General features: G+C 43.2%; 1 protein-coding gene across 1 annotated transcript in view; it reads left to right on the forward strand.

Annotated features, from left to right (window-relative positions):
* LOC311127766 (neuron navigator 2-like) overlaps positions 1-25526 on the forward strand; it is a gene marked incomplete at its 5' end in the record, with an annotated part of 261667 nt that extends 236141 nt beyond the window's left edge. The window contains 19 exons of the mRNA XM_084159641.1: positions 256-308; positions 3486-3509; positions 4439-4513; positions 9705-9788; positions 10242-10365; positions 12799-12983; positions 13743-13781; positions 17524-17696; positions 17820-17973; positions 18108-18285; positions 18474-18664; positions 18812-18989; positions 19124-19359; positions 19879-20033; positions 20129-20200; positions 20463-20659; positions 21023-21141; positions 22912-23112; positions 23268-25526. Coding sequence (XP_084015767.1) covers positions 256-308; positions 3486-3509; positions 4439-4513; positions 9705-9788; positions 10242-10365; positions 12799-12983; positions 13743-13781; positions 17524-17696; positions 17820-17973; positions 18108-18285; positions 18474-18664; positions 18812-18989; positions 19124-19359; positions 19879-20033; positions 20129-20200; positions 20463-20659; positions 21023-21141; positions 22912-23112; positions 23268-23393 — 2564 coding nt within the window. The 3' untranslated portion in view covers positions 23394-25526. The remainder of the gene's footprint in view (positions 1-255; positions 309-3485; positions 3510-4438; positions 4514-9704; positions 9789-10241; positions 10366-12798; positions 12984-13742; positions 13782-17523; positions 17697-17819; positions 17974-18107; positions 18286-18473; positions 18665-18811; positions 18990-19123; positions 19360-19878; positions 20034-20128; positions 20201-20462; positions 20660-21022; positions 21142-22911; positions 23113-23267) is intronic.
* Positions 25527-27215: the final 1689 nt, after the last annotated feature.

The following is a 27215-nucleotide window of genomic DNA, read 5'->3' on the forward strand; positions in this document are numbered from 1 at the left end:
GTGGGTGGTGAAAGAAGGGATTTGCATCTTAGGGAGATTGTCGGGGCTCTGATTTTGTAAGGGGATGGCACAAATGTATTATGGTGTGCAGTAGTTTTTCTAGATTAGAGATCTTTCATATTTGTCCTTCGTTTGGTCACAAACGTGCGTGCTAGTGTTAGTGTGTGTGTTTACTAGAGCACCTGATGTAGTGTGTGTTGTTATGTACAGGACTGAGGCCTCATCCCTCTATGTCCTGTGGCTTTGTCTCTGCAGTTCACGGCTCCTCCCTGTCTCTGGTCTCCAGTACCTCCTCTATCTACTCTACGGTGAGTACAAATATTGTATATTTTTTTATATTTTCATAGATTAAATATAGCTCCTAATGCCCTAATTGTAGAGCTGCCACTGCTCCACTGCTTTACTGTATATGTAGCTATATGTTTATTGATATGTACTGTATATGTTTATTAATGAGTTGTAGTAGTCAATGTTTAATACCACATTAATGCCACATATAAAGACCCCACTCAGAAATACAGTGGGGAGAACAAGTATTTGTACACTGCCGATTTTGCAGGTTTTCCTACTTACAAAGCATGTAGAGGTCTGTAATTTTTATCATAGGTACACTTCAACTGTGAGAGACGGAATCTAAAAATCCAGAAAATCACATTGTATGATTTTTAAGTAAATAATTTGCATTTTATTGCATGACATAAGTATTTGATACATCAGAAAAGCAGAACTTAATATTTGGTACAGAAACCTTTGTTTGCAATTACAGAGATCATACGTTTCCTGTAGGTCTTGACCAGGTTTGCACACACTGCAGCAGGGATTTTGGCCCACTCCTCCATACAGACCTTCTCCAGAGGTTTCTGTACCAAATATTAAGTTCTGCTTTTCTGATGTATCAAATACTTATGTCATGCAATAAAATGCAAATTAATTACTTTAAAATTGTAAAATGTAAAAATCATACAATGTGATTTTCTGGATTTTTGTTTTAGATTCCGTCTCTCACAGTTGAAGTGTACCTATGATAAAAATTACAGACCTCTACATGCTTTGTAAGTAGGAAAACCTGCAAAATCGGCAATGTATCAGATACTTGTTCTCCCCACTGTATCCATCAGCAACTTCACTAACCAAGCCAGGTTGGTCTAATGCATTTATGTTGATGATCGGATAGCTTATCTTAAATCAGTTTTTAAAGATAGAAAGTCACCAGAGTCCTTTATATGAGAGAGGAGTAGGATAGAGTTTCTGCTTGGCACTGATCTAATGTCAGTTTTGTGTTTCTCTTTCTAATGGTTAATGTTAGGATTTGGCTATGGTAAGCTGATCCTAGATCTGTGCCTAGGGGCAACTTTTATATTTTTTTCCTGAAATAGAGGCGTAGCTGCTCTTACTCAGATCCGGCCAGTCACGCCCACACACAACCCAGCCAATCAGTAAATGGTTTTTCTATTAGGGTGGCCCCTCCCCTACCCATCAATAGGTACACTCCTGGAAGCAGGTGTAGAGGCAGGTCTGTGTGAAGAAAGAGAGAGAAAGAAAGGAAAAGAGAGTGTCTGAGCTCTCAGACAAGTTGGAACTACAGAGCAGATCTGTGGCAGATAACTCAGAAGAGAGAGAGAGAGAGATTTATAAAAGGAGGGAAAAAGAGAAAAGAAGAGAGGAGTTACAGAATCTGTCAAGATGATGGCCACTTTATCCATGACAGGAACGGTCACAGCTTGGGACATACGCACGGTAGGGATGGGATGGAGGAAGAGGAGAGGAGGATTGCACTCAGGAATATTCCAATTTGAATATTGGAATTCAGATTCAGACAGATTGGGGATTTGTTTCTTTTCAACAACCATTTTGAGATTATTTTTGTCATGAAGATAATGATGATTCAGTGGAAAGGATGATAATTCTATAGCAATTGAAGTTCCATCATGTGTTTTGGATCAACTGGTATTGACTTGGGGCACAGCGAGAGAAAGATCTTCTTCTGTCAGTTTTGTTTTGTCTGGGATGAATATGAGGGACAGGTCTGTTTGTGTGTCTTAGATTGTTTGGTTTTGCCTCTGATTTACGCTTCAACCCTAACCTTAACCATTAGGGTGGAAATGCAAAACTGATCTTAGATCAGTGTCTAGGAGGCAACTGTGAATGACAGATCTGTTTGTGTGTGTGTAGACGCTGTGTTGACAGGTTATACTTTGTCACCGCCCCCTCACACTTCTTCAGGTGCACGAGAGTGGAACAAAGCACACACACACACCCACACACACACACACACACACACACACACACAGCTTTATTTTTGTGAATTTTCAGGAATTTTTTGGGAGTACATTTTTTTAACAATAAAGAAATCATATTTTCCCTAACCCTAAACCTAACGCTTAATCTAACCTTAACCCTAACCCCTAACCCTAACTCCTAACCCTAACCCTAACCTTAACACTAAACCTAACCCTTAAGCCTAAAATAGCATTTTAACAAATTCAGTACATGGAAAAAATGTGTTATTGTTTTCCTACTTTGTCAGAACATTCTGGTGACTTGTCAGGACATTCTGATCCTGATAAAGTAGGAAGACATGTACACACAAACACACACACACACCATGATTAGCTCTAACAAGCAAACCTGTTAGAGCAGTTCTTAACACATTACAGCGCCAGACAGACAGGCGGGACCAGGGGAAAAAACATTACTAATAGAAGTTTGTTATGTCACAATAACACGGCAACTACTAGTTCCTTTATTTGGGTTGAAATCAGGGCCTGCCTAGCAACCGCCCACACGCTGCACACAAATCACAGGTGGACAATACCGAGATATGTAGGAGCAGAATAGGGTAGAATGGTGTTTTGGTTTGTAAATGTACAGACTGGCTCTCAGTGTGGAGACTTTTACCTATACCTGTAAAGGGGGGTATTGTGTCTTATACTGTTTGTGATGGGTTGGTCTGTGTGTACGGGGTTTACGTGCATGTATGCCTGTGCCATTGTGTGTGTATACAGTTTATACTGTATGCGTGCAAATGTGTGTGGGCGTGAGGCCATGTATGTGTGCTTGTGTGTATGTGGTTTCCCAAGCTCTCCTGTGTTACCATTGTTCAGAGTGGAGTCTAGGGAGACAATACCTCTCAGCAGAGAGACACACACACACACTCTGCCTCCTCCCACCAACACACTCTAAACGCCTTCAGGAGCATAGATATCTGCTTTCCAGACCCATTACACCAGACATCTCTAATCACCATGTCTCTGTAACTACAAAATCATCAGGGAGTTTGAACTAGAGAAAATATACAGAGCCTGAAGACAGTGTTCTGAAGCCATGCTGGGCTGGTGTAGTCTGGTGTAGTCTGCTAGCCCCAGGTGCTGTAGAAGTATATCAACTGTCAACCCTCCCTCCTCTCTCCCTTTCAGGCTTGAATAACACTGCTTTCTTTCTTTCAATCAATAGATAATCTAATCATTCTCTTTTTGTTTTCACAGACTGAAGAGAAATCCCAGTCAGAGGTAAGACTTTCACCTTCTTTGTAAAGAAATGCACTCTTTCTACCATCTCTCTTTCTTGTTGGTTTATCTCTCTCTCTCTCTCTCTCTCTCTCTCTCTCTCTCTCTCTCTCTCTCTCTCTCTCTCTCTCTCTCTCTCTCTCTCTCTCTTATATTTATTTTTAAAAATTTTGTTCTGTATTTTACCCCCTTTTTCGATCTTGTCACATCGCTGCAACTCCCCAGGTCGAGTCATGCGTCCTCCGAAACATGACCCGCCAAACCGCGCTTCTTAACACCCGCCCGCTTAACCCATAAGCCAGCCGCACCAATGTGTCGGAGGAAACACCGTTCACCTTTGACCGAGGTCAGGCTGCAGGCGCCCGGCCCGCCACAAGGAGACGCTAGAGCGCGATGAGCCAAGTAAAGCCCCCCCGGCCAAACCCTCCCCTAACCCGGACGACGCTGGGCCAATTGTGCGCCGCCCTATGGCACTCCCGATCACGGCTGGTTGTGATACAGCCCGGGATCGAACCCGGGTCTGTAGTGACGCCTCTAGCACTGCAATGCGGTGCCTTAGACCGCTGTGCCACTCGGGTGGCCTCCTCTCTCTCTCTTATTCTTCTCTATTCATATGACATGTTGGAACATGGGGGCGTATTCAGTATTGTATCTAGTTACACATGTCTGTGTTGTGGGTGACCATGTGACAACAAGCCCTTGTTCCAGACACCTGTGTACACCTGTGTGCTCCTTTATGAAGCCATGACATGATGCTTCCTTTCCCTAACCCCTTTCTATCAGAGGGTAGATCAGGGAGTTTTCCCTTGTATTGTCACACCTACAAAACTTTCTCAGTCTGTCAAACATTCTCAGCCTGTTTTGGTGTGTTTTGGTGATGGTGTGTTTTGGTGGTGCGTCTGGATGGTTGATGTGTGTGTTTTTATTTTTAGATCCGTAAGCTGCGTAGAGAGCTGGACACCTCCCAGGAAAAAGTCTCTGCCCTGACAACACAGCTGAGTGCTAATGTAAGTACAACAGGAGGGAAACCTAGCTACACACACAGATGTAGAAACATATGCCTACACAAACATACAGAAACTAGTGTAAACACTAGGGCTGTTGCGGTGACTACCACCACACCGGCAGTCATGAATCATGACCACAGCTCTATTGTCCCTCTAATCACTCTGACATCAATGCAAATGCAATCGAAAATCACTTATCATCAAAACAGTATTATGCTTTTCAAAGTCACCGTTAGGCGATATTGTTTGACCTCACTGTGATAGATCAATTTTAGGAAAGAAGTTCAACAACAGGTTGAAACTGAGTTGAAAACATGGTTGTTGTGGATCTTGTTTCAAAGCCAAACACAACGAAATTGACAGCTCTTTCTAAGATGATTATTTCAACGCATTTAAGATGTCGCATGTAGAACACATAGCCTAATAAATAGCCTACCACATATTACACACGGCAGAAACACTGTTTTTTAAATTATAATTTTAAAACATTTTTTAGATGTCTTTGGTACATAATTGGTCTACTCCAAAATTATACAAACTCTAGTAATCTCCTTTGAGGGTGGACTGTGTTATTACGCACACTGGATGGACTGGTTACCTTATGCTATGCTCCAAACTTTATATCCATGAGTCTGGGAGAGAATGTGTAGGCCTAGGCGATGCTGTTGGTTCATTGATTGATTGTGCAGGGTTGCTTACAGAGTATAGTTACCCTACAATTATAGTGCATTTGTATTTGATTTTGAATAGCCTAGTAATAGGGTATTTTTTATATTTTCATAATTAATAGGCTGCCACATTACCTTTAGCTACATAATATGATGGTTAGCTCTAAAAATAGGATGATCACAGCTTTCTACTGCTACTATATTTATTTTTCAGCTGCTAATATTAAGCACCTTTCTCTGATGTAAAACCGGAGTAGCCTACCCAGCATGATTGAAACTGTGGGAAAGCGCAGCCTCCATTCACAATTCGAGTACGTAAGGATGACATGTATTTTTTCCCCTGCCCTTGTTCCTGCCTATTTGATAATAGCCTATTCTAAATCAAAAATAATTTCACATATTAGTAAAGACAAGATTACATTGAGAATAGTGAGAATATTATCACTTGATTGTCACGATCGTTGGTTAGAGATGAGGACCAAGGCGCAGCGTTGAAGGTGAACATATCCTTTTATTACTGATCACACGATCAAAACAATAAACGATAACGTGACGTCTACAGTTTAACACAAACCGAAATGAACAAGAAACCACCAACACAAAGTGAAAGACAGACAGTTAAATATGGCTCCCAATCAGAGACACCCAGCTGACACTCGTTGCCTCTGATTGGGAGTCACTCAGCCCAACATAGAAAATCAAACATAGAATTACACACCCTGGCTCAACATAACATAGTCCCCAGAGCCAGGGCGTGACATTGATGTGAGAACAGCGTGAGGCAAGGAACAGAGTGCAAGCTGTTTTTGTGACTTTTTCCAAATCATCAATATAGCAGCAAAATGCAGCCCGTATACAATATGCTTTCATTTCTAAGACATTCTAAGGTTTGTATCATTCACAAATAATTCTAAATCGAGCTTATAGGACCTATTTCAAAGGATCACTTTTACTCTCAACATAGCTCATATGCTCGCATGGGAATGAGAAAAATATCCTTTCTATTTTATTCCGCTAAGTTCAATTATATTCTTTTTACTATAAAATCATAAAATATAAAATAATGGCACAGAATTTATAAGCATATCTTGTCTGCTAAATGAACTAGCCTACAGCCTAGGCTTCCATTGACATTGCGCATAGCCAGATAACATACAGTAGGACGACTCAGAATATACTATTCTGTTCTTCTGAAATACATTTTCTTCATATCATAATGTTTCTTTAGATCTGCCTAAAATAAATTATGTATATTAAATAGATTTATTATACTTTTTAAAAGCTTAGATGTTCTAAAGGCACCCATCAGCGGCTTGTATGCGTCGGGGCCTGGAGATGCTAAATGTGTTTGTTAATTAACGATCAATTACCTTGAGACCGGCAGACATTTACATGACCGTTACCATCTGACAGAATGTAATGACCGCCACAGCCCTAGTACACACACACTCAAGCAGAAACACATACAGGAACTCATGTGCTGACAGACACACACACACACACTCTGCCTCTCAGATACACATAGTCCCAAACACACAGAAACAATTTCTTGCACACACACATACAGTGCATTCGGAAAGTATTCAGACCCCTTCACTTTTTCCACATTTTGTTGCATTACAGCCTTATTCTAAAATTGATTAAATTGTTTTTTTCCCTCATCAATCTACACACAATACCCCATAATGACAAACCAAAAACAGGTTTGGCAGCGATTACAGCCTCGAGTCTTCTTGGGTATGACACTACAAGTTTGGCACAACTGTATTTGGGGAGTTTATTCCATTCCTCTGGATGGGGAGCGTTGCTGCACAGCTATTTTCAGGTCTCTCCAGAGATGTTCCATCGGGTTCAAGTCCGGGCTCTGGCTGGGCCACTCAAGGACATTCATAGACCTGTCCCGAAGCCACTCCTGCATTATCTTGGCTGTGTGCTTAGTGTCGTTGTCCTGTTGGAAGGTGAACCTTCACCCCAGTCTGAGGTCCTGAGCGCTCTGGAGTAGGTTTTCATCAAGGATCGCTATGTGCTTTGCTCCGGTAATCTTTTCCCTGACTTATCCTGACTAGTCTCCCAGTCCCTGAAGCTGAACAACCTCCCCACAGCATGATGCTGCCACCACCATGCTTCAACTGTAGGGATGGTGCCAGGTTTCCTCCAGACGTGACGCTTGGCATTCAGGCCAAAGAGTTCAATCTTGGTTTCATCAGACCAGAGAATCTTGTTTCTCATGGTCTGAGAGTCCTTTAGGTGCCTTTTGGCCAACTCCAAGCGGGCTGTCATGTGCCTTTTACTGAGGAGTGGCTTCCGTCTGGCTACTCTACCATAAAGGCCTGATTGGTGGAGTGCTGCAGAGATGGTTGTCCTTCTGGAAGGTTCTCCCATCTCCATAGAGGAACTCTAGAGCTCTGTCAGAGTGACCATCGGGATCTTGGTCACCTCCCTGACCAAGGCCCTTCTCCCCCGATTGCTCAATTTGGCTGGGCGGCCAGCTCTAGGAAGAGTCTTGGTGGTTCCAAACGTCTTCTATTGAAGAATGATGGAGGTCACTATGTTCTTGGGGACCTTCAATGCTGCAAATAAATGTTGTTACCCTTCCCCAGTTGGGTTGGGTAGACTTTGTTCATATATTTGATTTGTTCCCCGACAGACAGATGGGTGCTTGTATGAGTAATGAGAACACACCCTCAAGGCAAAGACACATATCTGGCTGCAAAGCCCCTCACGTTATGAGAGCAGCTCCGTGACTTGAATCGTGTGTCAGTCGACACGTCTGCTACACGCTAGTACACCAACCACCTCCCTGCGTGTTCAGAGGTGTACCTACGTTTTTATTGGACAGCGCGTAGTGCAGGGGTTAAGTACGCAGAGCATCCTAGACAGAGGAGATTAAACATTCTTAGGTGATGAAGGTTGTCACACAGTAGTCTACTATTTCACCATTGTAGTGAATTATAACTTTGGTTTGGTGGTCAAAAGGGTGTATCAAGCGTCTCAGAGTAGGATTGTTGATCTAGGATCAGGACCCCCCCGGTTCATATAATCTTATTCATTAAGATCTAAAAGGTTTGGCTCTCAAGCATGCTTGGATCTGTTTGTCTGTTTATTGGGTAGGAATTATGTAATGTTTCGGTTGTGTTTGGTTTTGATACTGTGTGGCTTTGAGTGTCTATATGGTTACCGGGCTTTTAACTGATGCAGATTATTATTTGTACAAGCTAGATCAGGGTTTCTTACACTCAAGACCCAAATGAGGAATTTGACCGTCCTTCCCTGACCCAAATCGTCCTCCATTGACCCAAATTAAGCATAAATTGTGTGAGTATAGATGTATTCTCATAACTCACCTCTAAAATACCCAGGGCCCACTTTGGGTCCCGACCCATAGTTTAAGAAACCCTGAGCTAGATTATTATTTGTAGTAGATTATGATTATTTGGGTTTGGTACTGTGTGTGGTTGTGGTATAAAATTTACCTGAGTGATGTCGTGTTTGGGTTTCAGGCGAGGCCATTGTGGCTGTGTTAACCGTCAGTATACGTTCAATGAGAGCTTTTCTCACACTGCTCAAAGCCAGTCTTGTATTCTATGTTTTGGTGCCGTATCTCAACTCATAGTTGTTCAAGGTCTCTGGCTCTACCTTGTCTGTCTCTTTTTATCACAATTAGGAGGAGTCTATCATCAAACAGATACCACCTCTCTCTGTCTCCTCACTGTCTCTCCGTCCCTCGCATTCCCCTTCAACCCTCCACGCTCTCTCTCTCCACCCATCCACCCACCCAGACACTCTGTCTTAGCTCTTAGACACTGGAGAGAATATACACAGTTAGTGTGTGTGTAGGGGAAAAGAGGTACTCAAGAGCCACAGTGTCAATGCTGTAGCTTTAGCATTGTTAGCATCCAACCTCGCTAGCCATGACGTCCAGCAGACCATACCCCAGACCGGGCACAGAGGGCATCTGGCTCCCCCTAAACCACTACCCTTCCAGGAGGAGTAGCCATCCGGTTCAGCCCCTCAGAGGGAGCCTGGGAGACCCCGTCGACCAAAGCTCTAGTGTGGACACATCTATCAGAGAGGTGTGAGAGGATTTAAGCCAGATTTAGAGGATTTTTGGTGCCGCCTTTTGAAACATTAGAAGTTGTGAGACTAACAGAGTTGGTTATTATGATATGTAGCATTTGCTGTTTTTCGCTTTTTGCTTTGACTTCTAGTTTTTAATTGGAATGTAGGCTAATCGATGCACTAAATTAGCTGTTGGCTTTGAGATGAAGTAACTGTTGTTATTCGGTAACTTGGCTTGGATTCCTGGCAGTTGCTCTTGTCTTATCTTTTACTAGTTCTGTCCTTGGAGCAGGTCATCTGGGAGTACAGCTACTGTTGCTCTCATCACTCTCATGCTTTGACAATAACCGCTACTGAAGGATTTTTGGCCGTCCAAACTAAGTTGAACTATAATATAACCTCTTGGAACCTATATGTAGAAGTATAGTTTGACATATTCTAACCTGTGTTATTTCCCTGTGCAGGCTCACCTGGTGGCAGCGTTTGAACAGAGCCTGGGTAACATGACCATCAGACTGAAGAGTCTCACTATGACCGCTGAGCACAAGGTGAGGCATGACATAGCATAACATGACATAATTTAAGGCACAATTGAATTATGTTCATCTCGGCCAATGAAAACCAAAATATGAAAATACGATATATATATGTATATGAATTTTAGATATGTGAATGTTATTTGCATGTTGTTGTAATATTCTAAATGTATATCGGTGTGGAAGAACTTGACTGGCCTGCACAGAGCCCTGACATCAACCCCATCTAACACCTTTTGGGATGAATTGGAACGCTAACAGCGAGCAAGGCCTAATCGCCAGTGGTGTAAATACTAAAGTAAAAATACTGTAAAGTACTACTTAAGTAGTTTTTTGGGGTATATGGACTTTACTTTACTATTTATATTTTTGACAACTTTTACCTTTACTTCACTACATTCTTAAAGAAAATAATTTACTTTTTACTTCATACATTTTCTCTGACACCCAAAATGTTCCCTGCAGGACTGTGAGCTGAACGAGCTGAGGAAGAACATTGAGCTGCTGAAGAAACAGAACAACGTGGCCCAGGCCGCCATCAACGGAGTCATCAACACACCTGAACTCACCTGCAAACAGAATAGGACAGGTAAGGAGAACCGAACCACAACCATAGCAATAACTCCAACAACCTCTAACAGTACCTTAAAGGTACAGTGGACTCAGAAAAATTACGTTTCCACGAGCAGCACCGCAGATACACTATATATACAAAGGTATGTGGACACCCCTTCAAATTAATGGATTCGGCTATTTCAGCCACACCCGTTGCTGACAGGTGTATAAAATGGAGCAGACAGCCATGCAATCTACATAGACAAACATTGGCAGTAGAATGGTCTGTACTGAAGAGCTCAGTGTCTTTCAACGTGGCAACGTCATAGGATGCCACCTTTCCAACAAGTCAGTTCGTAAACTTGCTGCCCTGCTAAAGCTTCCCCGGTTAACCGTAAGTGTTGTTATTAAGAAGTGGAAATGTCTAGGAGCAACAACGGCTCAACAGCGAAGTGGTAGGCCACACAAGCTCACAGAACGGGACCGTCGAGTGCTGAAGCGCGTAGTGCGTAGAAATCGTCTGTCCTCGGTTGCAATACTCACTACCGAGTTCCAAACTGCCTCTGGAAGCAATGTCAGCACAAGAACTGTTCATCGGGAGCTTAATGAAATGGGTTTCCATGGCCGAGCAGCCGCACACAAGCCTAAGATCCCCATGCTGAATACCAAGCGTCGGCTGGAGTGGTTAAAGCTCGCTGCCATTGGGCTCTGGAGCAGTGGAAACGGGTTCTCTGGAGTGATGAATCACGCTTCATCATCTGGCAGTCCGACAGACGAATCTGGGTTTGGCGGATGCCAGGAGAACACTACCTGCCTGAATGCATAGTGCCAACTGTAAAGTTTGGTGGAGGAGGAATAATGGTCTGGGGCTGTTTTTCATGGTTTGGACTAGTTCCCTTACTTCCAGTGAAGGGAAATCTTAACGCTACAGCATACAATGACATTGTAGACGATTCTGTGCTTCCAACTTTGTGGCAACAGTTTTGGGAAGGCCCTTTCCTGTTTCACCATGACAATGCCCCCGTGCATAAAGCGAGGTACATACAGAAATGGTTTGTCGAGATCGGTGTGGAAGAACTTGACTGGCCTGCACAGAGCCCTGACATCAACCCCATCTAACACCTTTTGGGATGAATTGGAACGCTAACTGCGAGCAAGGCCTAATCGCCAGTGGTGTAAATACTAAAGTAAAAATACTGTAAAGTACTACTTAAGTAGTTTTTTGGGGTATATGTACTTTACTTTACTATTTATATTTTTGACAACTTTTACCTTTACTTCACTACATTCTTAAAGAAAATAATTTATTTTTTACTTCATACATTTTCCCTGACACCCAAAAGTACTCGTTACATTTTGAATGCTTAGCAGGACAGGAAAAGGGTCAAATTCACGCACTTATCAAGATAACATCCCTGGTCATCCCTACTGCCTCTGATCTGGCGGACTCACTAAACACACATGCTTTGTTTGTAAATTATGTCTGAGTGTTGGAGTGTGCCCCTGGCTTTCCTTAAATAAAAAAAATGGCGGCATCTGGTTTGCTTCATATAAGGTATTTGAAATGATACTTAAGTATATTTTAGCAATTACATTTACTTTTGATACTTAAGTATATTTAAAACCAAATACTTTTAGACTTTTACTCAAGTAGTATTTTAGTTTTAGTTGAGTCATTTTCTATTAAGGTATCTTTGCTTTTACTCAAGTATGACAATTGGGTACTTTTTCCGCTACTACTAATCGCCCAACATCAGTGCCGACCTCACTAATGCTCTTGTGGCCGAATGGAAGCAAGTCCCCGCAGCAATTTTCCAAAATCTAGTGGAAAGCCTTCCCAGAAGAGTGGAGGCTGTTATAGCAGCAAAGGGGGGACCAACTCCATATTAATGCCCATGATTTTGGGATGAGATGTTCGACGAGCAGGTGTCCACATACATTTGCGTATTATGATGAGCGAGATGCAAGACTTCTACGGGACCAAAACAGCTGAGAAGTTTAGCCTTGTACTTCAACGCTCTTAGTTGTTGCGGAAATTGACCCACTATGCCAGGAATCATCAACTACGTTCAGCCTCAGGCCGATTCTTTCTTGAGCAGAGGGTCAGGGGGCCGGAACATAATTACAAATAATTTGTAGACTGTAATTGATCGTAATATAATATTTGACTAAAACATAATATTTTCAAACCTAGCTTACGTTTGAATACGATCACTATATCACTCTGTTAGACGTGGGAATAGTTTGGAACAGATTTCCAAAATGAAAATCACTTGGAGGCGATTTCATATCGCTGACTGTACCTTGAAGCTTACACCTGGCAAGGGAAAAGGTGAAGTTATAGACTTCCCACAATGATGTGATACTGTATTATTTCTGAGTCTTTAAAAAAAGTATCTCTCTCTCGCTCTCTCTATCTCTATCTCTCTCTCTCTCTCTTTTCTGTCTCTCAACCCGTCTTTCTCAGGTTCTTTCTCAGGTGGTGGTGGTAGTAATGGCAGCCCCCAGCAGCAGCAGCAGCCAGACCTACGGATGAGGAGACAGCACTCGTCAGACAGCGTCAGCAGCATTGCCAGTGCAACCAGCCACTCCAGTGTGGGATCCAACATGGACGCCGACGCTAAGAACAAGAAGAAGAACAAGAAGAACTGGGTATGTACATTCGTAGACATGCACACGCATACAAGCGCACACTCACACATACATATTACGCACGCACGCACACACACACACACACACACACACACTGGAACTGAGTACGATCATGATCACTCACTAACACACACAACCTACAATACACACAAGCATATCTTACTCCAAATTAAATCTAACAACTGGTATGTAGGTTTGTCTCTGTCTCACTTGTTTCATCTCTCTATATACACTACCGGTCAAAAGTTTGGACACACCTACTCATTCAAGTTTTTTTACAAATGTTTACATTGTAGAATAATAGTGAAGACATCAAAACTATTAAATAACACATATGGAATCATGTAGTAACCAAAAAAGTGCTGAACAAATCAAAATATATTTTATATTTGAGATTCTTCAAATTGCCAGCCTTTGCCTTGATGACAGCATTGCACACTCTTGTCCAAACTTTTGACTGGTACTGTATGTATTTGTGTATTTATGTGTTTGTAACTCACACTCTGGGGTCTCTTTCTCAGGCATCTTGCACAGGGGCCAAGGTGAATGCTATGCAATTAGCTTTTCTTGTAGACTCCGTTACTGTTCAAAAGTAGTGTACTGTATAGAGAATAGTGTGTAATTTGGTATGTTACCTAGATCTACAAGTTGTAGAGGTTTTGTGAAACATATTCTAATATTTTCAATTTCCTGTTGATACAGGAAGTTAACGTTGTTCCATTTCTTGTTGTGTTCCCTCTTGCTCCTTGTTGCTGACAGATTGTGTCTTGCACAGGAGGACATGTTGAAGATGATGATGTATGCATCCTATTTGTGCTTTTAGACTGTGTGCCTTTATGTTGATATCTGTAGGCAACAAAATAGTGATCAACCTGAAAGCTTTCGTGTCAAGTAATTGTATGTGTACCGCTTCAGAGATGCTAGATGGAAACAGCTACGCTTGAGACTCTCTGAAGATACTATTGAACTCTATTTTGTTGCCTACATCTACAGTAACTTGATAAGCTGTCATACCCGGTGTTTCACTGCTGTAGTGTCTGTAGCAAATCTATCTCCTAGTTGATCCTCCAGACTTGGGCTCAATTCCAATAGCATTTCAGGAATTGTATTGCATTTGGTTTCCAACAGGATTTGAAATGGAATTGAGCCCCACTCTAATTGCTTTATGGTATTGGCTGCTATTGAACCTGTCTAGACCCTAGTGATTTGTGTTCCTATCCTCTGGCCCATAGATATAATAACATTGAAGTGACCCTGTATAAGCTGGCTTTAGCTTTGAATGTCTATATTTGTAGCTCTATAGATTTATCATAGAATACTCAAATCAAATCAAATCAAATCAAATGTTATTGGTCACATGTGCCGAATACAACAGGTGCAGACATTACAGTGAAATGCTTACTTACAGCCCTTAACCAACAGTGCATTTATCAAAAAAAGTGTTGAGAAAAAAAGAGCAGAATTAAAATAAAATAACAGTAGGGAGGCTATATATACAGGGGGGTACCGGTGCAGAGTCAATGTGCGGGGGCACCGGCTAGTTGAGATAGTTGAAGTAATACAGTGGGGGAAAAAAGTATTTAGTCAGCCACCAATTGTGCAAGTTCTCCCACTTAAAAAGATGAGAGAGGCCTGTAATTTTCATCATAGGTACACGTCAACTATGACAGACAAAATGAGGGAAAAAAATCCAGAAAATCACATTGTAGGATTTTTTATGAATTTATTTGCAAATTATGGTGGAAAATAAGTATTTGGTCAATAACAAAAGTGTCTCAATACTTTGTTATATACCCTTTGTTGGCAATGACACAGGTCAAACGTTTTCTGTAAGTCTTCACAAGGTTTTCACACACTGTTGCTGGTATTTTGGCCCATTCCTCCATGCAGATCTCCTCTAGAGCAGTGATGTTTTGGGGCTGTCGCTGGGCAACACGGACTTTCAACTCCCTCCAAAGATTTTTTATGGGGTTGAGATCTGGAGACTGGCTAGGCCACTCCAGGACCTTGAAATGCTTCTTACGAAGCCACTCCTTCGTTGCCCGGGCGGTGTGTTTGGGATCATTGTCATGCTGAAAGACCCAGCCACGTTTCATCTTCAATGCCCTTGCTGATGGAAGGAGGTTTTCACTTAAAATCTCACGATACATGGCCCCATTCATTCTTTCCTTTACACGGATCAGTCGTCCTGGTCCCTTTGCAGAAAAACAGCCCCAAAGCATGATTTTTCCACCCCCATGCTTCACAGTAGGTATGGTGTTCTTTGGATGCAACTCAGCATTCTTTGTCCTCCAAACACGACGAGTTGAGTTTTAACCAAAAAGTTATATTTTGGTTTCATCTGACCATATGACATTCTCCCAATCCTCTTCTGGATCATCCAAATGCACTCTAGCAAACTTCAGACGGGCCTGGACATGTACTGGCTTAAGCAGGGGGACACATCTGGCACTGCAGGATTTGAGTTCCTGGCGGCGTAGTGTGTTACTGATGGTAGGCTTTGTTACTTTGGTCCCAGCTCTCTGCAGGTCATTCACTAGGTCCCCCCGTGTGGTTCTGGGATTTTCGCTCACCGTTCTTGTGATCATTTTGACCCCTTGGGGTGAGATCTTGCGTGGAGCCCCAGATCGAGGGAGATTATCAGTGGTCTTGTATGTCTTCCATTTCCTAATAATTGCTCCCACAGTTGATTTCTTCAAACCAAGCTGCTTACCTATTGCAGATTCAGTCTTCCCAGCCTGGTGCAGGTCTACAATTTTGTTTCTGGTGTCCTTTGACAGCTCTTTGGTCTTGGCCATAGTGGAGTTTGGAGTGTGACTGTTTGAGGTTGTGGACAGGTGTCTTTTATACTGATAACAAGTTCAAACAGGTGCCATTAATACAGGTAACGAGTGGAGGACAGAGGAGCCTCTTAAAGAAGAAGTTACAGGTCTGTGAGAGCCAGAAATCTTGCTTGTTTGTAGGTGACCAAATACTTATTTTCCACCATAATTTGAAAATAAATTCATTAAAAATCCTACAATGTGATTTTCTGGATTTTTTTTCTCAATTTGTCTGTCATAGTTGACGTGTACCTATGATGAAAATTACAGGCCTCTCTCATCTTTTTAAGTGGGAGAACTTGCACAATTGGTGGCTGACTAAATACTTTTTTTCCCCACTGTATGTACGTGTGGGTAGAGTTAAAGTGACTATGCATAAATAATTAACAGAGTAGCAGCAGCGTAAAAAGGATGGGGTGGGGGGGCAGTGCAAATAGTCCGGGTAGCCATGATTAGCTGTTCAGGAGTCTTATGGCCGATCCAAGGACTTTGTGAGAAGGTGTACTGTCTATATAAAGTTTCAGCAAGCGAAAGTCACGTTACATGTTTAAGATCTGATAATAAGCTATTCTCAGAGAGCCCATGGTTCTCACATGCTTTTTGCACAGACAATAGGTGGTCCTTTGATAATATGCAGATTGGATAAGCCATATGTGGTAGGGTAAGGTATGTAGGGTGTATGTGGGCTGTCTGTGAGGTATCATGGTAAAAAGGGCAGTGGACTGTAAATGAGCCCCCTATTAGAAGGACATCAGTCTACACGAGTGTAGGTTGAAGCAAATGGCCTCAGTATCTTACGGTGCAGAACAGCCACATACCACAGTCCACATTCTGCAGCCTCCACTGTACGCTATGTCCCTACCACTAACACACTCACACACTCCCCACTGAACCTGTGCTGTTTTGTGTCTCTCTCTCTCTCTCTCTGTCTTCCTCTGTGCTATCGCTTCATGTGGCAGGTCTATGAGGTAAGAGTGGATGAAAAACAAAAAAAAGCAAAAGGCAGCTTAACCTCAAGCTAACATGAACCTAACCCCAGCACTCTGTAGGTTACTAACACACTCCCTCTCCTTCCTCTCCTGTCCTCAATCATCCCTCTGGTTTCTTCTCCAGTTGTGTTCTTTATCCTGATTCCTTTCCTGATGTGACTTTGAGTCTGCTCTGAAACAAACTTCATACAAGGCTCAATTATAATGCAATCATTTCATAGTAATCGTGTAGCAAACATACTATACCATTCTAGCTGTAAATGAACGTTACATGAAACTGATAGACTCCACGACAGCCTTGGGTGCTCTTTTCTAGTCCTATTCACTGCAGTGTAGTTATTTCTCTCTACAGTCTACAGAGCATTATACAGTTATACACACACAGTAGGTGAGGTTAGTGGACTGGATGTCTGTAACCACACACAACCACCAGACAATAACCACCTGACACTCATTCACACTGACACCTCTTAGTGTTTGTGTTTAGAGCATAAGCTCAAGTCACGGCCTCCTTATAGCACTAGTCCTTTCCCCTTGCTTCTCTTTCCCTTCTTCTCTCTTTTCTTGATCTATTTCTCACTTACTCAGGCACTCCCTCACAGCTGCCTTCCTCCGCTTTCCTCCTGCTTTCCCTTGCTCCCCGTCTGTTTTGGGAGTGTATCCTCACACTTCTCTCTCACACACACATACACTCACCCTCCTCTCCTCTCTGTCTCTCTCCCCCTGCAGTTGCGGAGCTCCTTCAAGCAGGCGTTCAGTAAGAAGAAGTCTCCTAAGTCTGCCTCGTCCCACTCTGACATAGAGGAGATGACAGACTCCTCCCTACCCTCCTCCCCCAAACTCCCACACAATGGATCCACAACTTCCAGCCACATGTTTAGGAACTCACACTCCAACTCACTGTACGTATACGGTGTGGTGTTTGTGTGTGTGTGTGTGTGTGTGTGCGTGCGTGCATGCGTGTGTGTGTGTGTGTGTGAGAGAGAGAAAATGTACAAGTTATATCAATGAGCATCTGTGTGTAGGCTGTCGGACTGTCTGGACGGTGAGGCAGAGACAGTGATGCAGCTCCGCAGTGAGCTCAGGGAGAAGGAGATGAAGCTGACAGACATCCGCCTTGAGGCTCTCAGCTCGGCCCATCAACTGGACCAGCTCAGAGAGGCCATGAACCACATGCAGGTAACACACACACACGGTGAAACATACGCGCGTGCACACACACACACACACACACACACACACACACACACATACACACACACACACTGTTCTGTTGACCGACTGTTGCTATGTCTTCCTGTGTTTTCTCTCAGGGGGAGATAGAGAAATTGAAAGCAGAGAATGACCGTCTGAAGCTGGAGAGTACAGGGGGCAGCAGAGCCCCCTCCCAGGCCTCCATCTCGTCCTCGCCCTCTCATCATACACACACCCCTACCCCAGGGCCTGGCCTGTCCCAGCACAGCATCAACCTCACTGAGTCCACCAGCCTGGGTGAGAACAGCGTGTTTTGATATGGTATCTGTATGGTTGGGTATATGTGTGAGCATGTGTTTTAAGTGTGTGTACATCTGTATTTGTGTTTGGGGATGATTGCCTTTGAGAGTGTGTGTGCCTGATTGTGTATTTTTGTGGATGGGTGTATGTATGAGTCTCACTCTCCTCTTCCTCTCTCCTCTCAGACATGTTGTTGGATGATACAGTGGGAGATGGAGTAATGAGGAAAGAGGGACGACACGTGAAGATAGTGGTCAGTGTGGATGAGGACCTCTCCCAGGAGGTCAGGCCTCGCCACTTCCTGATTGGCTGTATCGGTGTGAGTGGTAAAACCAAGTGGGACGTCTTGGATGGGGTGGTCCGCCGCCTCTTTAAGGTAAACACATTGAATGAATCACTTAATTTGTGAATAAAGGTTTCATTAATTGTATTTATCTTTCCAATATCAAAATAAGTAACAAAATAATTCATAGTAGAGTTGCATATCACCTAACCCTTGACCTTTTCCCTCATGCTATTGTAGGAGTACATCACCCATGTGGACCCAGTGAGCCAGGTTGGGCTGACCTGTGACAGTGTGGAGGGATACAACATTGGGGACGTGCATCGCCATAGCAACTCCAGCACCGCTCACACCCCCGAGCTGCTGCCATGCGGCTACCTGGTTGGAGACAGCGACACCATCAACATCAGGCTCAAAGGTATGAGTGTGTGTGTTTCTCTAAATGTGTGTATCTCTCCCTACAATCTGGTGTGTATAGCGTACATGTGTTCTCTGTGTAAGAATTTCTCTCTCTCTCTCCCTCCCTCTCTCTGCCTCTCTCTCCCTCTCTAGGTGTGAGCAGTGGGAGTGTGGACTGCCTGGTGTTTGACACTCTGATCCCTAAGCCCATGCTGCAGCGCTACGTGTCTCTGCTGAGGGAGCACCGCCGTGTCATTCTCTCTGGCCCCAGCGGCACCGGTAAAACACACCTGGCTAATCATCTGGCAAGACACCTGCTTCTGCAGGAGGGCCGACCCCTGACCCCTCATTCCATCGTCACCTTTAACGTGGACCACAAGTCTAGCAAGGTACGTAGCTATGCCCCTGAAGCACCTCACCGAAGCATAGGGCACCAACTGGCAAGACGATACATTGTGTGATGTGACGATTCATTTGCCTTTTTTTCTGTTATATTAGACATGTATCTTGGAGGCAGAACTCAAAAGAGTGTCTTATGTTAAAGCAACTCAAAAGGTTTTTGTGCATTGAAAAAAGACTTGATGTGTAAACCTCCTCTGTCTGTCTGTCTGTCTGTCTGTCTGTCTGTCTGTCTGTCTGTCTGTCTGTCTGTCTGTCTGTCTGTCTGTCTGTCTGTCTGTCTGTCTGTCTGTCTGTCTGTCTGTCTGTCTGTCTGTCTGTCTGTCTGTCTGTCTGTCTGTCTGTCTGTCTGTCTGTCTGTCTGTCTGTCTGTCTGTCTGTCTGTCTGTCTGTCTGTCTGTCTGTCTGTCTGTCTGTCTGTCTGTCTGTCTGTCTGTCTGTCTGTCTGTCTGTCTGTCTGTCTGTCTGTCTGTCTCTCTCTCTCTCTCTCTCTCTCTCTCTCTCTCTAGGAGTTGCGTCAGTACCTGTCAGGCCTGTCTGAGCAGTGCAGCAGTGACAGACCAGAGGCAGAGAGTCCTCTAGTGGTCATACTGGATAACATGCACCACGTCTCCTCACTGGGCGAGATCTTCAACGGAGTGTTCAACTGCAAATACCAATGTTGGTGAGTGCACACACATGCGCACACACACACACACACACACGCAATTGTGTTTATTGTAAATGTGTTGATTTTCTGTGTGTTCTCTCTGTCCCCAGCCCCTACATCATCGGTACTATGAGCCAGGCCACATCCTCTGCCCCCAACCTACAACTCCACCACAACTTCAGGTAGGCTAACTCAACAGCCATAATAATACTATATATACCAATTAAAGATCAATAGTAACTGAAATGAAACACAGTAAAATGTTTGAATTTGAAATGCACTTTGCATGATTCATCACTAGGTGGCAGCAACAGACTGGGCAGCAATCCATTGCACTCTCTCCATTCCTTCAGAATGGAAAGATGGAGTGTCTTTATTGGCTGTATTCATGAATGAGTACTAACCTATTAACTCCTCCTCTCTCTCGTTTGCATATGTGATCAGATGGGTGCTGTGTGCCAATCACTTGGAGCCGGTGAAGGGCTTCCTGGGTCGCTACCTGAGGAGGAAACTGATCGAGACGGAGATCAGCAGCCGTAAGCGCACCCTGGAGCTGGTCAAGATCATCGACTGGATCCCTCGCGTCTGGCACCACCTCAACCACTTCCTAGAGGCACACAGCTCCTCTGACGTTACCATCGGTGGGTAGAAAACACAATGACGTCATAAATCAGCTATATGCCCCAATCCAAAATGAATGGAAAAGATAAGCACCAAGTAATTTTGAAATTTGTCGTGCTTATCTTCTCCATTCATTTGGGGTTTAAGGCGTATAGCTGGATTTACAAAACCGATGGGGTGGAATGTGGACTAATCATGACATTAGGCACATTTTGTGGTCTGAGTATAATGTGTTTTTTGCATGTTATTGTGCTTTGTGTCACAATATTCTCAATATTCATAACTTCATCTGGCCATAAGCTCATTTTCCAAAAGAGGATTGAAAGAAAAGGCACAGTGGCACTATTTAACATCCATCTGACTTTTGACCTTTGCCTCCCCAGGGCCACGCCTCTTCCTGTCATGTCCCATGGACGTGGCTGGCTCCAGGGTGTGGTTCACTGACCTCTGGAACTACTCCATCATCCCCTACATGCTGGAGGCAATCAGAGAGGGACTGCAGGTAGGCTATACAGTCGTGGTCAAAGGTTTTGAGAATGACACAAGTATTGGTCTTCACAAAGTTTGCTGCTTCAGTGTTATGAGATATTTTTGTCAGATGTTACTATGGTATACTGAAGTATAATTACAAGCATTCCATAAGTGTCAAAGGCTTTTATTGACAATTACATGAAGTTTATGCAAAGAGTCAATATTTGCAGTGTTGACCCTTCTTTTTCAAGACCTCTGCAATCCGCCCTGGCATGCTGTCAATTAACTTCTGGGCCACATCCTGACTGATGGCAGCCCATTCTTGCATAATTAATGCTTGGAGTTTGTCAGAATTTGTGGGCTTTTGTTTGTCCACCCGTCTCTTGAGGATCGACCACAAGTTCTCAATGGGATTAAGGTCTGGGGAGTTTCCTGGCCATGGACCCAAAATGTCGATGTTTTGTTCCTTGAGCCACATAGTTATCACTTTTGCCTTATGGCAAGGTGCTCCATCATGCTGGAAAAGGCATTGGTCGTCACCAAACTGTTCTTGGATGGTTGGGAGAAGTTGCTCTCGGAGGATGTGTTGGTACCATTCTTTATTCATGGCTGTGTTCTTAGGCAAAATTGTGAGTGAGCCCACTCCCTTGGCTGAGAAGCAACCCCACACATGAATGGTCTCAGGATGCTTTACTGTTGGCTTGACACAGGACTGATGGTAGCGCTCACCTTGTCTTCTCCGGACAAGGTGTTTTCCGGATGCCCCAAACAATCGGAAAGGGAATTCATCAGAGAAAATGACTTTTCCCCAGTCCTCAGCAGTCCAATCCGTGTACCTTTTGCAGAATATCAGTCTGTCCCTGATGTTTTTCCTGGAGAGAAGTGGCTTCTTTGCTGACCTTCTTGACACCAGGCCATCCTCCAAAAGTCTTTGCCTCACTGTGCGTGCAGATGCACTCACACCTGCCTGCTGCCATTCCTGAGCAAGCTCTGCACTGGTGGTGCCCCGATCCCGCAGCTGAATCAACTTTAGGAGACGGTCCTGGCGCTTACTGGACTTTCTTGGGCGCCCTGACGCCTTCTTCACAACAATTAAACCTCTCTCCTTGAAGTTCTTGATGATCCGATAAATGGTTGATTTAGGTGCAATCTTACTAGCAGCAATATCCTTCCCTGTGAAGCCCTTTTTGTGCAAAGCAATGATGACGGCACGTGTTTCCTTGCAGGTAACCATGGTTAACAGAGGAAGAACAATGATTTCAAGCACCACCCTCCTTTTAAAGCTTCCGCCTGGCGTCTGTTATTCTAACTCAATCAGCATGACAGAGTGATCTCCAGCCTTGTCCTCGTCAACACTCTCACCTGTGTTAACGAGAGAATCACTGACATGATGGCAACTGGTCCTTTTGTGGCAGGGCTGAAATGCATTGGAAATGTTTTTTGGCGATTAAATTCATTTTCATGGCAAATAGGGACTTTGCAATTAATTGCAATTCATCTGATCACTCTTCATGACATTCTGGAGTATATGCAAATTGCCATCATCAAAACTGAGGCAGCAGACTTTGTGAAAACTTTTGACCACGACTGTACACACACAAAGGCATGCAACACACGCACACACACGTACAACACATGCATGTGCATTCACACAGGCACACTCAAACATATCAGTCATAAAAATAAAAATAAATGCACACTCGCATTATGTATGGTACTCACTGTGTTTTCATATTATTATCATACCTCTACATTGATACTTACAATGCTCTCTCCCCTCCATCCGTCTCCCTCTCTGTAGCTGTACGGCCGTAGGTCAGCATGGGAGGACCCTGCACGCTGGGTGATTGACAGCTACCCCTGGTCAGCCACGCCCACACCTGCTGATTGGCCCCCGCTGCTGCAGCTCCGCCCAGAAGACGTGGGCTTCGACGGTTACTCCGCCCCCAGGGAGGGCATCAGGAAGGAGCCGCCGCAGAGCGTCAGTGACGCAGACCCACTGGTGAGACAACACGCGTGCGCACACACACACAAATGCTCAAAACAGGTCAAGTGTACACATAACACACACAAGCAGGCACTGCAGATCCATGAGACAACACAGACACACACAGTCACACTCACGCTAACCTTTGACCCCTGCGTCTCCGTCCTCAGATGAATATGCTAATGAGGCTGAAGGAAGCAGCCACTTCCTCCAGCCCTCAGAGATACGACAGTGACTCTAATAGCAACAGTCACCAACACGACATCCTGGACTCATCACTGGAGTCAACATTGTGATCCGACTCCTCACCCTTCCCCTAGAAGACAAAAATACATTTAGTTAATGTTTTTATGTTCAGTCAATACAATATTTCTTTTGAATTAGTTTTTCAAGCTCACACCACAAAAATCAAGCCACTTTAATTGTCATATCAAGAACACTATGGGTGCTGGTAACCCAAAACGAGAGAAGAAGAACTGAACAAAAAAGGAGTGAAACAGAAAGCTGCTGCTGCACTGTTCTATTTTTGCACCGTCATGGCCAACCGCTCTCCTACAGCCAATCCTCATGGACCATTTAGACAAACAACAGACATAAACCAGAATTTGACACTGTGTATGGAGCATCATCTTCATCGTCTTCGCCATCTTCCTTATCAGCATCAGTACCATGGTCTCCTGATTTAAGCAAACAAAGAGACTGCATCTTTGAGCCAAACCCACCACATCAGCAACCCAGGCTCCTCACGGCTCTTCCCCAGCTGCAGTGCTCCAAACTGGGCTACAGATTGAGCTACAGGCCCACTCCTCTGGAGCATGGTGCTGGAGGTCTCATCTTCGTCATCTTCACAGAGACCAAATTCACTGGTTCCCAATGCCTTCTTGTGCCCCCAGTGACACACACCCATCACCATTCACCTGCCCCTACATGTGACTCCTTTTGTCCCAAACGGGTTGCCGTAGCATAAGCTTCTCCTCCAGATGAAAGTCTATACTTTGGTGCTGGACTGAACTTAAAAAAGGATGCCTTACTTTTTTTGTAACAGACTATGTGCATTAGCTACTTTTTTATTTGGTATTTTTGGCTGTAAACTTACAGGGCTTTAAGTCGACACTCTCTTTGCGTCGTGCCAAGGCAGGTGGGCTTGAAGAGCAGTGTCAACTATCGTCATATCAAACACCAATGCCATGTTATTAAGAGGTTATTAGGGCTTGAATAGGGAAAGGGACTTGGGCTTTGATAACATGTAATTAATTGTATTACTCCCATTGCTGAGAAGTTTGTAAAAGTTTGGATATAACTTACTAAGGACAACCTGTGAGATAGAAAATTACATTTGGTTGGTGCTCAAAGTAAACATAATTTTGTAATGGATATGTAATGAATATGGAGGAACGATTATTAAGGAATTGTTTGAATCTCTATACCTCATCTACCTTCTATACACCCCTTTGCGCCTTTGCCATGCTTGTTGTCTGTTTTGATTATGTGATGTGTAATGATTATTATTGTCATGACAACATGTTGAGTGAATATGTAACAATGTGTATATGCTGCTTTGTTTAAAGTCATTTTACTTGAGATCATGTGTAAAGGTACAAATGAGAGAGTATAAAATGGGAGAAGTTAAAGATTTTAAATGGTTATGGCTTCATGTCAAAATATAATAGATTTTTTCTTGGCTTCAGATGTATATTGTCCCTTTTCCTCCAAACCTTCATCCTAGGACGGCAAGTGTGTTTTTTGGTCCTATAGGTTATTTGTTTCCAGCATCGCTTCCATTATCTTTCAACGTTTGAGTGTTCTTAGTCATCAATCCTATGCAACATTCATTTTGAACTCAAAATTGAAGCCAAGCCTTATAAGGTCAGTTCTTTAAGGTTTTTCAGCACTGCCAAGAGATGTACAGCAAGTGAACAGATTTTGTGAATAATTTTTGGGGAGCTGGTACAGTCTTTGTTAATTTAAAAATCAAAGTTGTGTCTGTACATTTGGAGGGGGTCTCTTGTCATAGTAAATGCAAGCACACAAAAAAAGGATATGTATGTGTTTGTCAGTCTGTCCACCTGTGAAAAACCTGCTCGCTTTGAGAAGTTTGGATGGTGAAATGAATGGAGTCGCTGTTGAATTCACATGTTCTTAAAACTCAATGAATGTGTAGCCTTCTTTGCTATGTAAAAAAAAATATATATGTAACATAACAGTGTAAATACTTGATTACCTTGCAACATTTTGATGACTTTTCTAGCCAATTTGTAACTACTTGGAAAGGAGAATTTTGTGTACAGTCTCTTTTGCATCAGAGCAGGTGTGTGGAGTTTATCATCAATGTTCTCTCCAGAGCTTGGGGAACTGATTCTGAAGATCACTGTACTAGTCTTAAGTTATTTGTGATTCAATAAAAATCATGGTTATTTATTAATGAATGCAATGTGACTTTCTTATCAATTATGTGTCTCTACTAACATAAACCTGTCTATCTATATATTTAACGTTTTGTTGTTGTTCATTTCCATTTTGTAACAGAAGTTATACCATGTAACTTTTACATTTTATTTGGTATTTGTACAAAACATAGTGAAATATTAACACATATATACACACATAATACATTGAAATAACAAACATAGTGAAATATTAACACATATATACACACACAATACATTGAATTAACAAATCCGTATAAATTATGCACGAAATGTCTACACTTTTCAGTAAAAACTCGTAGTCCAGGTAACTCAATTTTCTTGGCATAAAATGTCCATACAAATAGTTGTACAAAATACTGTACAATTGAAAGAGCTGTGCAAAACAGCAAATAATTTTGAAGTATATCCTATAAACAGGGACGGCTCAAGGCATAAGCGATATAAGCGGTCGCTTAGGGCCCCCGGCCACTAGGGCCCCCCATATTATTTTTTTTACTCAGTCAGGTTCTCATCTTACTGTTGAGAGTTAGAATAGTAGAATACACAAGGTGCAAGTTTGAAATTTGGTTGTGCATCAGCAGCTTTTCTCTTGTTTTGTCAGTCACTGACAGTCACTCAATTATCCATTCCTGCACACAATTTTTAGATTGGCAAGTTAGTCTAGCCAGTTATCTAAAATCATGGCCGAATACCGACCGGGCCCAGGGCCCCATAAATTTTGTTAGTCACTCTCAGTCAGATATCATTAACATGACAAGTCATGCCAAAATGAGTAGAATTGAATGACATTATAACATTTCAACATTTTCTCTCCGCACCATGGCAAAATGTGTAGAACTGCTGCAAACTTGCTTTAAAACTGCAACATTTTCCATATGCCACATGGCAAACTGTGTAGAATTGCAATAAATTGACTTTAAAACGTCTCTGCTGTCAAGAGGGGGGCCACTAAAAGGAAATGGCCCTCTTGGTGGGGGCCCACCAACCAAATCTTCCTTAGGGCCTTCCTATAAAATAAACCCTGCAGTTATTTTAAAAATAAATAATCAGGGATGTAGCCTAAATTGATTTGACAGAAGTTCATTGTTTAAAAAATGTTTGGAATATGAAAGAAATACATTTATTCTTACTAGTTGGGCCTAAATTAAGGGATACTGCCTCTTGCTAACCTGGTCACATAGGTACAGTTCATCTGTGGATAACCATTTTATAAACATATCTTTGAGTTTTTATAAATAAATTAAGAAACTGTGATCTCTTCTTCATCCGATTCTGAAAATTCCGAGTGCTTGCTGGAGAGAGATGGCGACGAGAGGTTCGATCCGCCGCTGTTGGAAAGCTCGCGCCCCGCGGCGGGGGAATGGCAAAGGCCAGGCGCGCCTCTAGCGCCGAATGGGTCCTCTTCCATCTCGTCCTCCTCCTCTTCCTCCGCGGAGGACTTCTTGCCGACGTCGCTGAGGTCTGGGTGTGGGTTAGTTTTGGTGGGCAGGGTCTGCTCGCGACAACCTCCTGACGACAGGAGCTCCCTCTCTTTAGAGTTCCTCCACTTCATTCTGCGGTTCTGGAACCAGATTTTAACCTGGCGAAGGAGAAGGAATAAAATAACCAGTTAGTTCAGTTTCAGTTTGTAGATGTTGACTTTATTACAGAGTTTCAATAATACAAACAGTATCAACTTTAGCATGCATA

This window comes from Coregonus lavaretus (assembly GCF_964263955.1).
Source record: "Coregonus lavaretus genome assembly, chromosome: 4".
Classification (NCBI taxonomy): Eukaryota; Metazoa; Chordata; class Actinopteri; order Salmoniformes; family Salmonidae; genus Coregonus; species Coregonus lavaretus.